This window comes from Indicator indicator, chromosome 4 (genome assembly GCF_027791375.1).
Source record: "Indicator indicator isolate 239-I01 chromosome 4, UM_Iind_1.1, whole genome shotgun sequence".
NCBI lineage: Eukaryota > Metazoa > Chordata > Aves > Piciformes > Indicatoridae > Indicator > Indicator indicator.
The window spans coordinates 19,298,057-19,312,832 of NC_072013.1; the positions used below are offsets into that span (position 1 = coordinate 19,298,057).

The 14,776-nt window shown below is 44.7% G+C and overlaps 1 protein-coding gene across 1 annotated transcript in view; it reads right to left on the reverse strand.

The window, feature by feature from the left end:
* PRIMA1 (proline rich membrane anchor 1) overlaps positions 1-10,412 on the reverse strand; it is a 50,445-nt gene extending 40,033 nt beyond the window's left edge. The window contains exons 1-2 of the mRNA XM_054400632.1: positions 10,320-10,412; positions 4,070-4,220 (exon numbers count right to left, since the gene is read on the reverse strand). Coding sequence (XP_054256607.1) covers positions 4,070-4,220; positions 10,320-10,412 — 244 coding nt within the window. The remainder of the gene's footprint in view (positions 1-4,069; positions 4,221-10,319) is intronic.
* Between the last annotated feature and the right edge of the window lie 4,364 nt (positions 10,413-14,776).

Here is a 14,776-nt window from a genome sequence, read left to right on the forward strand (position 1 = left end):
GGTCAACATCATTTGAACTGCCTTAATCTCATGGGCCTGTGAAGCTGGGTTAGAAATTCTGCCTAAACAAGTACTGCACCCACCTTGAGTTGTCCTGGATGAAATCCAGAGACAAGGAGGAAAGATGGGGTGGGGGAAAAGAAACAATTAAAGGCCAGATTCTGAGCATCTATTTCTTCTTCAGGTCAATAGTCACGTATAGTGAGCACACACACACACAATTTCATTGAAAGTTCGTCCTCCTTTGCTGTCAGCATCTAAGCTTAGTTGGCCTTAAGCCCCTCAGAGCCTCAGGAGTTTTCCCTTCACTTCATCCACAAGCAGTTTTCTAAGCACAGGTTAAAGAGCAGGCTGCTGCTTGCATAAGGAGAGTTACTGCGGAAACATCAACATCCCAGACAGCCTGGAGGCACCGCAGCTGGCAGCCACCATGTCTCCTGAGAGTTTGTATCATTTTGTCACACAGTCCCCATCATCCTTCTTACTTCTAACGCAGGCTGGAGACCCTCTTCTTGGAGACTTTCAATATGGTATGCATTGATGCTGAACAAGGCAGCAGTGAAATGCCAACCAACTGCACCTGGAATGAAACTTGGGAAACTCAAAACTGAAATGTCCCATTTGTCCCACTTTACAGAAGGAGACAAGGCTGAACTAGCAATACCAAGAGAACCAACATCCATAGGGACTAGTGTGGCTGGTCATAGCCTTCATTTAGATACTGGAAAGCAGACATTCACTGGGGCAGCCAAGGGGTCCTCTGCTTAGTACAGAAGAGATTTGTGAATATGCTGCCATGAGGGAATGTCTCATGACAGCTGCAGAGCAGATAAAGTGAAGAAAAGAACAGGAGTTGGAAGGGGCATTGGAAACGCCCAATGGTTTTTGTGAAGGAGTAAGAAATGTGGGAAAAGGAGGCCTGGGGTCAGGCTGAAGGAGGACAAAAGCAGTCTGTGTTTTCTTCCCTGTGGCCTGCAGTTCCAGTGACAGAGTCATTCTCTGAATTCACCAGTCTGTAATTTTGTTGTCCACATCTGGAAATACATGGGCTACATGACCTAATTTATTTTCCCATATTCATATTGTTGAACAAATGATATGCCTCCACAGGGTGCACTGAAACACACTCCAAGCATTCCTTTTGTAAATATGTGACTATAAGAGTGAAGTGTCTCCTAAAGCCTGCAAAGTTGGTGTTTCTACCATCACTCATGTATTTAGACTGACTGCTAAGTTGTGTGATTCTACTCATTTTCTGTGGAGGTAATTAGCTTATTGTCTGTCAGAGTAAACACAACATTAACCAGTTATTAAAATGTGAATTCAAGAATTCACAACATTTAATGGATCTTATGTAAACCTATCTGCAGGAAGCAGAGCTAAAGATTTGTTGCTGGATCAGCCTGTCAATATCAAAATAAGTAAAGAGACACTAAATGCATGGTAATTGTTCCTGAAAGTTCTCAGTTGTTCTCAAGCATAATAAAAACCTTTCAGGAAGTGATTCAGCTGCTCACAAATAGTTATCCAGTGCCACCCCATACATCCAAGCTGGGTTTGGAAAACATTCAGGTGGGACTGATAGAGAGGACACAGAGGATCTCCTGCTTTTCTGTAGCATCAGCTACAGAGCAGGACATGTCAAAGAGCATTAGATGGCTTTATTCTTTTATCAGATAACTGAGCTGTCTGTATCTGTAGTAACTGGATGGACAGGAATTTTTGTATTGGCTTCAATCACCAGGCTCAAGCCACAGTGGCTGTTGTAGAAGGATGTAGGGATGATCTAAACCTCAACAACATTCAGTCTGATTGAGAAGAGAGCTTTTAAGGCTGCAGCCTTTTGCAGCTCACAAAGCTCTGAGAGCAATGCCAGCATCCATATGAAGTGCAGATACTGTACTTTGTAAAGGCAAAAATCTTGCAGCTCCTGGGCTTCTGCTTTTTTGTAGAGGTCTTGCCAGTACTTAAGAGTGCACGTACAAGTCTACTAACAACCACTTAACAATAGCTTGTCTTGCCCCTTTACTGCCCTCTCCTCTGAATGTTGTTTAAAAGTGGTGCCTATAGCATCAATATTTAACCACAAGGCTGTCTCATTCTCACAAGGATAGGGATTGCTGTACATGTGGGCTAAATCACAGTACCCAGGCAGCTGATAATAATGAAAGCATCTTTCAAGATGAGGCACTTGATTGCTACTCTAAAGCTTATTGGTGAAAGGAACATGTAATCTGTTTTTTTATTGCATTTGAAATGAAATAATTTGTTTAAATGTTAGTCATCTGGATTTATATAGCTCATTTTTAGAACTGGGTTAGCACCTGGCAATCCAGCCTAAGCAAGCAGCAGGCTATCCCAGTCACAGGCCCATTTAATTTCTCTTTCCTCTTTTTGCAATGTGTGACAGACTTCTTTTTCTGATATGAATCCCCTCCCACCTCATCACAAGAGACAAATCCACAAAGTCAGACCAGCAGCTGATGGCAGCCCAGAGAAGGGGAAGCAGCCTGGCAGCAGTGCCCTCTTCCCCAAGCAGCAGTGCCCTCTTCCCTAAGCAGCTGTGCTGACACTGCTCTGCCATGTCTTGTGTGAGTAAGAGCAGCTCCCTCAGGGCAACGATGTACCCCAGGTACAAGAAAACAGACTCAAAAGTACTTTATTTTCTGACTGTGAGACAGAGATCAAGGGAATTTTCAATATTACTGTCCATGACATTTTCCTGAACATTGAAAGAGATTTTTCCTGCTATAAAAATACTTTAATCACTGCTTTCCAAGCTGTCTTTGTACTTTCTTTCCCCAGCATTTCACTATTTTTTCCTGCCTTTGCCTTAAATTTCTGCAGGGTGGCACAAATACCAAGGATGCTTTTGGCAGAGAACACACAGCAAAATTCCACCTGTTCTCTGCCTGGCTAAAAGCTGTGCAGAAGCATTGTTCATGTTTTCTGCACATCTATAGCACTGATACAGAAAAACAGTCAAATGATGCTACCTAATGATTTCTTTTCCCTTGGGAGATGTGTTAAGAAGGATACTAGATATATTTTGCAAGACTATTCCTGGGTGGGTTTATCTAAGCAGAGAAAAGAACTAGGAGGCATCCTTTTAGAGAGAGAGAAAATTGAGGAAATATAGAAGCATTAAGGAGATTTGCTGGGACACAAAATTGTCTGTGCAGGATCCAGCCTACAACTCCACACTAGTAATGCAGGTAGCACCAGTGGGCTCTATCCCACTGTGGAAATACCAGCTTTCCAGGGACCTTTAGCACAGCTATCACTCTCCAGAAAGTATCTGTGCATCCAGGATCACAGGAATACTGATGTGGAAGGAAGTTAGCAGAGCTAGCCAGCAGAAACTGCATGCCTGTGGATGCATGGCTAGGAATCTAGAGGAGCTTGGATGGGCTACATAAGGCTCAGGAGCACTGATTTGCATGAAAAGTCTTAGTCTGTATGAAATAAATGAGTCTTAGCCTGTATGAGTATTCATGCAAAAACTGCTCGCTTGCCATTGACTCCTGACATACCTCTGACTTTTGTTAGTTGTAAATTAAAACCAATGAGCCTGATTCACTGCTATGGTCAACTGGTAGAGCTCCAGCATCTTGAAGACAGTCAAACCTGCAGGATGGCCTGGGTGGAGTGTTTGAATTTTTGCCTGCTTTAACATTAACTTGCCTTGGAGCACACAGACCTCCAAGCTGCACATCTGGCAAAACAGAAGGTCATGTAACTCAAGTAGAAAGCACAGCACCATGTCTCTATAGAAAACCATTTCACAGGGCTAGGGCACCAGGGAAACATTTAAAGCTAGGGAATCATATATAATACAATGAAAGAAGGGAATTTCTCTGGCTTTCCTCCAAAAGCCAAGCATTATTCATTGATCAGATAACAGATCTCGATCTCTACTGAGAACATTTTTTTCCTCCATTTGCTAAGTGGAAAATGACAAATGAGCTAGCTGTGCCCTCTCCCACATTTTTTCTCCTTCCATCTGTCCATGCATCCCCATTGCTTTGTCCTCTCTCTGCACACTACAATGGTACCAGCAGCTACTTACTCGGCACTGCTAGCAACCTTGGTGGCGGTGGAGGTGGAGGAGGCGGTGGTAATGGTGGAGGTGGCCTGCACTGGCAAATTTGCTGGCAGCTCTCTGTGACTTTCTCTGCTACAGGCTTGGAACATGACTTCTGGGGCTCACCCCGAGTGATCTGTGAAGAAACAAGTCATCACGTGAGCAGCAGAAACAGTGAAAACTGATTTTCCATCAATGTGTTTCTTGGACTTGAGTATCCGAGTGGCACCTCAGACCAGTACTTAGAATTAAATCCATGTTCCTCACTAAGGCCATCACAAAGAGATCTTCACTACATGGTTCCCGTATTTATTTATTTATCACATTAATTTTTTTTTTAAACTTGACACATATTTTCAAGATGACTTTCCCTCTGCCAAATGTGGTTGATATTGGATGGTTGGTCTCTGAGGAGAAGGCAGGTAGTGGCAGACAATATGATTGTGTAAGCCTTCTTTCTTAGGAAAGCCATCTAGCAACATGTATTATTCACAGGGTCATTGCTGCAAACCAGAAAGCTAATAAAAATTACAAGACAGTTAGGGTCATGATTATGTTCATCTTCCTTATGGCAGAACTTAAAACCTGAGGAGGTCTCTCCTCTGTTCTGCCAGCCTCACTTTGATGTTTAGAGAGCATTTCAGAGCATCTCACTTCCCACCAAGAGGAGAGAAAGCCCACATTTCACTCATCTGCGGACAGCAGCAATGGTATGGTCAAAATGGAAATGCCACAAACTGTGCCTTGTAGCCTTAGTAACATGTAGTGCCAGCTAGCAATAAAACTGAACATGAGGCACTGCAGAAACCAAGTGTAGATAATGCAGAGCCCAAGTGTAGGCATTGTTTGGTCATGGATGTTGATTTAGCCAGTGTTGGTATACAATATATTCAATAGCTTGAACTAGACATGACAAGGACTAGTTATTAACAGCCTATTTTTTTTTACTATTAGAAGTATTTACATGAATAAACATTAAGGAATATTCAGTAAAATTTCCAATCTAATGCTGTGAAATTAAGGGTAGCCCCTAATGAAAAGGGAATTTGTGGAACATCACAGGGTCTTTTAAGAGGTGTTAATTTCAGAGGTCTCTTAAGAGAGCTGTTCTTGGATGGACTGATGCTCAGATGGAAAATACCAGATAAAATTTTAAGGAAACAAAGCCTAAAAGATAAATAAGCATGCTATCTAACAAGCACTTTGAATGTAGGATGAGATCATCTGGGACAGACTTGTGTGAAGCTAAGGATACTTATGCTAGCATTCAACTCTTGTACAGTTTGATCTTGGGCAGGTTAGTCCTAATAGTTTTGGCTCAATATCATCTTTAGTTGGCTCTTCTCCATGGTGTTGGTCATTATGAACAGATGTGTCATGCCATGCTTTCTGATCTGTTTTAGGAAGGCCTCTTCTGCCTCCCTGCCTATCCCTAGGGTCAGGCAGAGTTGCCTTCTCCCTGTTCTTCTCTCCAGCCCAAGCTTTGCTTCCCTTCCACTGCCAGCTCCAAGCAGTCTGTCTCCTCTCCCTTTCCAACTCTAACCCCACCAGCCATAGCACTGCCAGTGAGCCTCTCCCACTACCCACAGCTGGGCATTAAGGGTGATGTGCTGCCTCTTGGCTGCAGGAAAGCTGCACGCAGTCATTTCATGTACTTCTGGCCAAAAAGAAAGACACGAGTAATTAAAACAACATCACTGCACAAAGGACATATTTGCATGCATAGGAGATTTCTAAATGCAGCAAGATGCATTACTCTGGCCTCAGGGAAATAGAGGTAGGGCTTTGTTGATTAAATATTAGAGAGAGGAAAGAATAGAAGAGGCTATGCATAGCTGAGTTGGAAGGACGGCTAAGCACAGCACAAGTCAGAAGGCTCAGCTCTTTAAACAGCTTGTCAAAATCTATTACCAAACATAGGGAAAACCAAATTCTGCACAGGCACATTCCAACTTTCCTCTTCACCATCAGGCTAACAATAAGAGAATGGTTAAAGACCATCCTAGAGAGCTTCCAGGAACTTACACAAACTCTCAGAATGCTCTAATGAATCAAAGTGGCTTCATAATCCCTCATGGCTGGCAATAAATCTGTCTGTACAGGCTTATTTATTTTTAAAGTAAGTGATCATAGGCAGCAGAATATCCTCCATACTACTTCAGGTCTTCCAACCTGTTCACAGACTGGGTTGAAGTGTTAGAAATTCTCCTGAGAGAAGCCCTATAGCAAGAGCTCCTGCTGCATGCAGTAGCAGTGGCACAGCTGGGGGATCTGCCAGTTGTACTTAGGTGAGGGCACTTACTGTCCTGACGGAGGAGGTAGGGTAACATCTTTCCACTAGCCCCAGCAGCTGATTAGGAAGCAAATATTTACTCCTAGCTACAATTACTGTCCCTTACCTAGTTTCTATGGGTTGTTACAGCTTCTCAAGAGTCAGTGCAAAGGGACAGGATAGAGACAGGGAAGAATAACATTGAGCAGACTTACAGCCAGTTTCATTTGCAGAGCAGAATCAGCTTTGTGTATACAAGTCTGAAGATGATGCTGGTATGGAAAAGCAACATTGGCTTATTGCTCTAACTTAATATCAACCAGAACGAAACGCTTGTTCTGTCTTTTTTTAGAGCTATTGACTGCTTTTAAATCCCAGGAGGCTCCCCTACCTTAGGCTGGTAATAGAGTGTCCTCAGAAACCAGTGGATATTTTTCTCCATTACTTTGCAGATAAGATTAACCCTATATATTCCCAGCCACTCCATGCTCCTGTGTACTTAAAAAATATTATATCTGGGGGGGGAAAAAAATATTGCTTTTTTTCTTGATACCTTAGTCAGAACGTTTTCCAAAACTGTCCATGTCAATTTTTAAATGGTTGGGAAAGAACTGACATTTAAAAGCATGGGCTTTATCACATATTTGTTTCCCTTCTATTGTCACTCAGTAAAATGCCTGGTTGTTAGATGATATGGGTAGGAAAACAGTAATTTGCTTGTCGGGGCTTTGTCTTAAAGGGTTAATTTAAAACAATAAAAATAGCATGAATTGTCTGAAATCTGGCAGGAAAAGGAAGACCTGAATTGAGCTTGAGGGCGTCAAGTAGGAGAGAAATAGTCAAGAAGTGCTGCAAGAAGATAAATTAACAGTAGCAAGATAGAATTAAGAAGAAAAGATATTTGGCTCCCTTTCAAGAAAAAAAAAACCACTGTTGAGGTCTATTATTCTCCCTACGAAAGGAATGAAGGCTATTACTTGTGTCTTCTAAAGGTAAGCAGAACAAATCACTAGAAAATATGCTTTAGGGAACAATCTTGCTCTGGCAGAGGATGATGAAATATATTACTCCATGTTTCTTTCCTACTGTCTGCAATTCAAGTTAAGCTGCCTTTACAGGAGATGGCAGGAGAAAAAGGCCATGTTGAAAGAGCCTAATCTTTTTCTGACCAGCTCTGCTAATTCAAGTCCAGCATCAAACTTTGTTGCTTGCTCGCTCTTCCAGACTCTATCACATAATGGCTCTCGAAGCACGTTGCAGATAATGACTAATCAGATACTCAGTTGTGCTGCCAGGTAGTTTGTAGCACAGAGGTTGCCCTGGAAAGATGTCATCTCTGGAGATGGACCACAAAGGGCTTGCTCCTTAGTTGTTACTTTTGCACCTTGCAGCCATTCCTTCAGGTGCTGGAGGTGCCACTAACACGTGTCTCCCTGGCCTGTCTAAAACTTGGTTGCTTGTTTGGCATGAGGCTTTCTTAACACACTCAACTGTTGGCCAGTTTGGATATACACATTGCCTGGACTTCAAGCTGATGCATTTTTTTCCCTGCTCTGAAACTAAACAGTTGTGTTTATGGATCTGTGCATTTGATATGAATATGCTTTGCAAAAAGGACAAATGCTTTTAAATATTAATGGAAATGAACATCTGATCCACAAATGCCCAGGGAAAAGCAAACAGAAAGTGGTAACTGGTGGTTTCCTTTTGCAGTCTCTGTTGAAGTTCATGCCTTTGATATATTTCTTTTTAATCCCTGATTTCCTTCAGGAACAGTGGCCCTAGTTCTGCTTTGCATAGCATGGAAGAATAAATCTGCATGTGGTCAGAGCTGTTTAGTAATTCAGTAGAGTCCCATGGGGTTGCAGCAGTCCATGAGCATGCTCTACAGAGTGGGATGGGAATAGAGGATTAACACAATCCCTGGAGCATGGCCATTTTATGACTTTTTCAATCAGGTATAAAGAAGGAAAGCTTGGGAAAAAAAGTGCAGTTGACTGAAAAGGCACAGAGACCTCTAAATGCCTGCTGATGTGGCAAGAGCTTTTGTCTCTTGGAAGCAGTCTACAGAGATGAGATCTCAACCCTGCAGCATAAATTCCAGGACAGCTCTGCATAATTCACATCAGAGTTAATTCAGATCCATGTTTATGAAACCAGAAAAAACGTGACCCTGCTATTTATCATGATGCTTACTGCCCTTTTTCTTAATTATGTCAAAAGCTTCAGACAGAATTGCTCCTTCCTTCTTGTTGAAGTGCTGGCTGCAACACTAATAAGAAAAGATTGTGGGGTTTGGTTTGGTTTGGTTTTTAATAAGACACATTCTTCTCCTCTGATTAGCATCTGACTGACAAATGGGTGGAGAAGGGCTGGGAGAAGGGATGTGAGAAAACTCGATGGCTGCTATATATTAAGCAGGAACAGGGGAGTGTCATGATGTGACATTATTGAATTAGTTGACATGAGTATGGATGGAGAGACTGAAAACAAAACTAAGGATCATGACTCAATATAGGTTGAGGGAAATCATGGGAAGAATTCAAAGATAAGGGTGTTTTGGTCACAGGAAGGCCAGTGTGCTGGTGAGTCCTCCACACCTGCCCTTTCCATTGGTGCCTGCTGATATGAGTTTTAGATACATCCTAGTTTGGGGGATCTGGAAAAAAGCTTGAGTATGAGCAGATTTACTGATTGCTGTTCCACAGAACAGCAGGCATTGCATAAGTACAGATGATGAATGGGACAACAAAACTTCCAAAATATTGCAGGGAAAGGCTGAGCCCCTTGGCTTTTGCATTTCTTAGAGCCTGTTTCAATTCTTATAAACATAATTATTTTTGAAAGATCAGCTTAGATCATCAGTTTGCCAGAAGGATGTTTATGCAAGTAGTTTTTTTGTCTGCTTGATTGACTTGACTGATTACAGGAGAAATTCATCACAACTGCACATCCCTTAAAAATGCTGTTACAGTTTTAACTTCAGCTTATCTACCTGCACAGGACAGCAGGAAGGTAGTGCTGGAAGGGAGTATTGGTTTAAAAGAATTGTTTCTGTTGTGTTTCTGTTCATTTTAATCTGTAAGGCACACAAATCTTCCTTGTCGTTCACAGCAAGCAACAAGATGCTAAAACAAACATCTCTTGTGACACTAAGTTTAGAACAGGGAGTAAAAGATGTGGAGTCTCCACTTTGTTTTTTCCAAGAAAGAAACTATAATTGTTCCATTCTTGAACACTTGGCTGGCTTATCAATCACTCCTTTGAAGACATATATTATAAATAAACTTTAAAATATCAAAGTGACGCATTTGAGTTGAGCTTTACTGCTGTTCTGATTCTCCAAACTGGATGGGCCCTCTCCCTCACTGTATACAGTTTCTCCCAGTCCATCTTGCTGGTCACCCCGCATTACAATCAAGGTCATATAGCATCACGGCTTCGGAGTTGGCAAAAGCTGATTCAGCCTAGAGAATCCTCAAATCGCAATCAACATTGAAAGCCCACGGTAAAACATAACCAAAATTAGACTGCTGGAGCTTCGCTCCGTGCATCGCTTCTTTCTGTGCATCTTGGCACAGCAAAACGCGCTTACAAACCCTCTGGCTGCCGGCGCGCCGAAGAAAGTCAACTAGATCTTGCTCTGGCCGACCACGCCGAGTTCAGGGCTCCCGGGGCCGTAAGCCGGCCGCCCAGCCCTGGCGCACTCCGTCCCGCGGCAGCCGGCAAAGGGGGGAGCCGCTCCGGGAAGAGCAACAGCTCTCCTTGCTCCGGGGCCGCAGACCACCGCGACCGCGGCCCCGCCGCCACCCGCCCGGACCAGCCCCCTCCCCGCGCTGCCGGGGATGCTGTCCGCGGGGTTTTGCCAGCCGCCCCGGCCCCACCGGCCCCCGTCCCGTCCCCTTGCATGCAGACGTGCGGAGCGGGTGCGGCGCAGCTTCGGGCAGGCTCCGGCGGCCCTACCTGGACGGAGCCCCAGAGCGGGTGGAGGGCACAGTGTAGCAGCAGCGAGGGCCAGCAGCAGCGGAGCAGCCCCAGCAGCTCCCGAAGCAGCATCCCTCCTGGGCGCGCGGGCGGGGGCGCAGGCTCCGGGCGACCTGGGGAGGGAGCAGAGCGAGCCGGCAGCAGAGGCGTTGGCTCGCACCCATCCCCGGAGCACGACTGTCCCAACTTTAATTCTGGAGAGGAGGGAGGGAAGGAGGGAGGGAAGGAGGGGGGGAGGGAGGCAGGGAGATGGGCGGGTGCGGAGGGGAAAGGGTGGTCGGGAAAACCCAGTGCCTTGCAAGTCCCGGCTCCCTCAGGAGGGAGCCATGCCTCCACCCTGCCCGCCTCCCTCTCTGCCCGCCCCGCCGGCTTCCCATCCCCGGGATGCTCCGCCGGCCGCCGCCGGCAGTCTGCCTGCTCCTGGGCTGCCGCGACTGATGCTCACCGCCGAGACCTGTGCTCCCTCAAGCCCCGAGGGTGGTGCGAGCAGCGGAAAAAGTTTGAAGCCCAGCGCTGGGGTAGAGGGGCCGAGCGCTGCCGGAGATTCTGCCGGAGTCGGCGGGGAGAGGCGAGCAGAGTGGTGTGGCAGCGCAACCCGAGGACTGCATCTCCCCCCTGCCCGCCGCCGCCGCTGCTGCAGTGATTTTTCAAGCCCATCGAGGCACTCCCTTGCGCCTGGCTCCCCTCGCCTCTCCCTCCCCGCCCGGGCTCCTCCCGGCGGCGGTTTCCCTCCACTCGACCCGGGCGAGGCTGGCGCAGGGTAGGGGCGGCCCCCGGGGCGGCACGGAGAGCTCCGGCGGGCCCGTGAGGGACCGCACCCGCCCCCCGCGCCTTTTCAGTATTCGGGAGCGGGACCAAGCCAAGAGAGAGGCGAGGGATAACCGGCACCCCCGTGTCCTAGAGGAACCTCATCCCACATTGCAACCAGACAGTTTTTGGGTTGGTGGGTTTTGTTTGGTTGTTGGATTCGGGTTTTTTCCGATGCAAAAGCATGTCCTCTGACAGGCAAGAGATGCCAGGGTCTTCGTCCCCAGCACGGTGTCTCTGCGCTGTCATAAGGAAGATGCTTTATGGTATTCGCGTCTTTATGTAAAAACTATGCACGTGGAACTATTTAACAGTGCTTGCAGGGAAGTGGATAAAGCATCAGGCCAGCCTTCCCACAAAAAGGAAACAGTAGAAGATCAAAGATGAAGATGCTTTTGTTTTCAGTGAAGCAGTTAAAGAGCAAAACAATTGCTCTATGAATGGTTTGCTACAAGTTGGGCTTGGTGTGTATGAGGATGACTGTAGATGTCTGTTGTTGGTCAGCGTCACAGAGATGTTGATTTCAGTGTTTCAAATGCAGTAAGCAAAGGAATTTGAACAAAACATTGGTCCTGTAGCTTATATTTTACGCCCAGAGATGAATGAGTTTGTGGATACTGGTTTTAGCTCTTCTTTGTATTTCTGTCACCCATACAGCCAAGTTGAGTAATCAGTTTCATAAAAATCTGCTTGGTGAAGCAGGAATGGAAATTAATTTACATTTCAGCTGATAGAGGACTAAAATTCTCTTTTTATACCACTGTTACACCAACATATAATCATTTCAGTCCCAACAGACACTGGCTTAAATGTTAGGACTATCAGGCACAGAAACATCTTAAGAATGAGAATAGCATAGTGGAACTTAATGGAGTTACAGCTGGACTGAAGTAGAGACATTGAGCCTAGACATTTATTTGTAAATCCTTATCTTGTGGGTTTGTAAGAGCAGAATACAGAGAGGCAGAGACATTGCAGCCTTGGGTATAGGCAGTAATTGTACAGGAAATATATTTTCTGTAATGATGTTGAAAAAGATGGCTTCCTTTTCTTTCTGTAACTCTACTGTGTAGTGCACAGTGCTTAATATATTGTGCTCATTCAATTATAGTTTTAGTGAACTGGAGTCACAAGAGACAGTAAAGCTTTTCAGGCTTTCTGGTGATTTCCTGAAGGTATTTCAGCACTTGGTCATAGTACAGAAGATAATAAATTGTACCATCTGTATACATAGTTGTTGGTTTCTGACAGAATAAGAGATAAGGCTTTAGGCATTGTACACCAAAAAAAAAAAAAAAAGCAGCAACACAGATTTCTTTTCTTTCAGTATTCACAATGCCTTAATACTGGAAGATCTGTGGATTTCCCTGCCATTAGCAATTGTCCAAGTAGCTGAATTTGTCCCTTTATCTTCATATACATTGGAGTGGGCTTTTGGGTGGAGCTAGCAGCAGAGGAAGTGAAAGATGTCAGCTTAGGAAGAATCCACTTAAGCTTTTTATGCTAAAGACATTTCTGGGTGAACGAAATTTTAGAAAGCTGTTGATCTGCACATCTCAGGTATAGGTTCTCCAACCCATGTTTGTGGCTGTGAGTACATAGACCACCTGGATCCATATCTGGGTTCCAAACTACTGGAATGCTTAAAACTGAGCACTCATGTGAGAGGATAAGGAACACAGTACACAATCCTCAGAGGGTGAAAGAAAATAGCACAGAGATGATTGGTATCTGTGTCTTCTGTCTTTTAGTGGAGACCACTGTGCTACTGTGTGGATTCAAGAGAGTGACTGGACATAATCCAAGAAGAGCTTCTCAGACACAAGGTAGCAGAAGAAATGGCAGCCAGCAGTGCAAGGCCCTGGCACACAGGGGTTCCTTCTTGACCTGTGTGCAAGTGTGCCGTTCACGCAGGAGGCAGGAGCACAAGGTGCTGGTTGATTGATTCCAGTCCATAAGGTGTTTGATGACAGTTTTAATGTCAGGAAAAGCTTGAATAACATATGAAATTATTCAGTAATTACTAAAAGTAATCAAACACTCCACTGAAAACAAGCTTTGTAAATAGGTTCTCATCATTCTTTTTATTTTGGTCAGTGGGATACATTTGAAACATTGTGGCAGCAGTCCCTTTCTTTTGACTCTGCCTACGGTTGTGTATGGGGGAACAATTGTGAGGCGCTTGTTTATTACCAGGCAATAGCTGTTTGTGTTACAGGTGAGTAGAAGTTGACATCTGCCATAGGAAGCCAAGCAGATGGCTCGGCAAGCAAGCAATTGAAAAAGGGCAACAGAAAGAGGAAGAGACTGTATTCACTGAAGAACTGAGCAAGCTGGTGATGCTGCATTCACCTCTGTTTGAGCAGACTTCGTAAGAAAAGGATGGGAAGTTGTGGTCGGTGGTCTGCCTCTCTCAGTCCTTCTATTGCCAGAGCACACCAGACCTGCATCTTGTTGGAGAGGGCGCTGATTGTGAAAATCCTGGGCGAAATCATACTGGGCCACTCCCTGATCTGGATTACCCCACAGTGCAAGGGGCTCTGAGAGGAATATCCATGTGCAGGGAGGAAGGAGAAGGTTACTCATGTGTATGTGCATCTATGGGCAGTCACTGAAAAGACAAAAGAAAGTAACTTTATAACAATGAGGGTTTTTTAAATGTCTATACCATGATTTTAGTCACTTTTCTCCATCTCACCTGCCCTACAAGTCCTATCAAGAAGACCTGCAGATGTTGAAGTGAGGTGTAGTACAAGATTGGTGAAGAGTAGGAGTGTGTCCTTTAGTAGACAGATGAAATACACAGAGTTTCAGGTTTGAAGCTCTGTGGTGCATGTACAACAGTGGTTTGAATGTGCGCATATACTGTGTACCCTGGAGAACAGCCCCACTAGTGTGCACCCTTACCGTGCTACCTTTGTCCCTTTGGTGTCCCTTGCCTCCTCCACAGAGATCCCTTATCAAGGGCACTCCAGGCTGCAGTGAACACACAAACCTGTATTCCTTCAGACAGGCAACACAACTAAACTCTGGCAAGCTTCATCAGGGGAAGTTGTGTCTGACTTTGGATTCAAGTGTTATTAATTGTTGTACACCCCAAATGAGATTTGTTTGTTTGTTTGTTGTTATTTTTTTCACTTACCTATAAGCTCCACAGTAGATTTTGACAAAGAGCCATTCTTCTGTTTCTTTATCAGTGCTTTCAACAAATGTAATACCCATGTGGTGAGGTGGATGTGAAAATTTGTGCCACTGACAAACGTGTGACATTTGTTAATGTCAGGGAAATAAATGCAAGGTTGTGCCTGTGTCTGCCACATAATTTTGGTGAATATTTTATATCAACTGACACTAAGAGTTAAAAGCCAGATGCCAAGCCGGTCAGATTATAATGGGCCCATCGGTCTCATAACAAGAGCTATTGATCAGTTATTAGTTATTGCTAATGGTATGCTATCACAAAGACACCACTGAGAGCAGAGCTTGCCACTGAGATCTGCTGTAGTTGGACAGCACTGGGGTTAACAGGGAGCGTTTCTCTCCAACATCTAGATTGGAGGCTGAAAACCAGACACTGTGCTGGGTCGAACATTGGGAGCTCCCAGTGACATTATTGTTGTCAGTTCCCA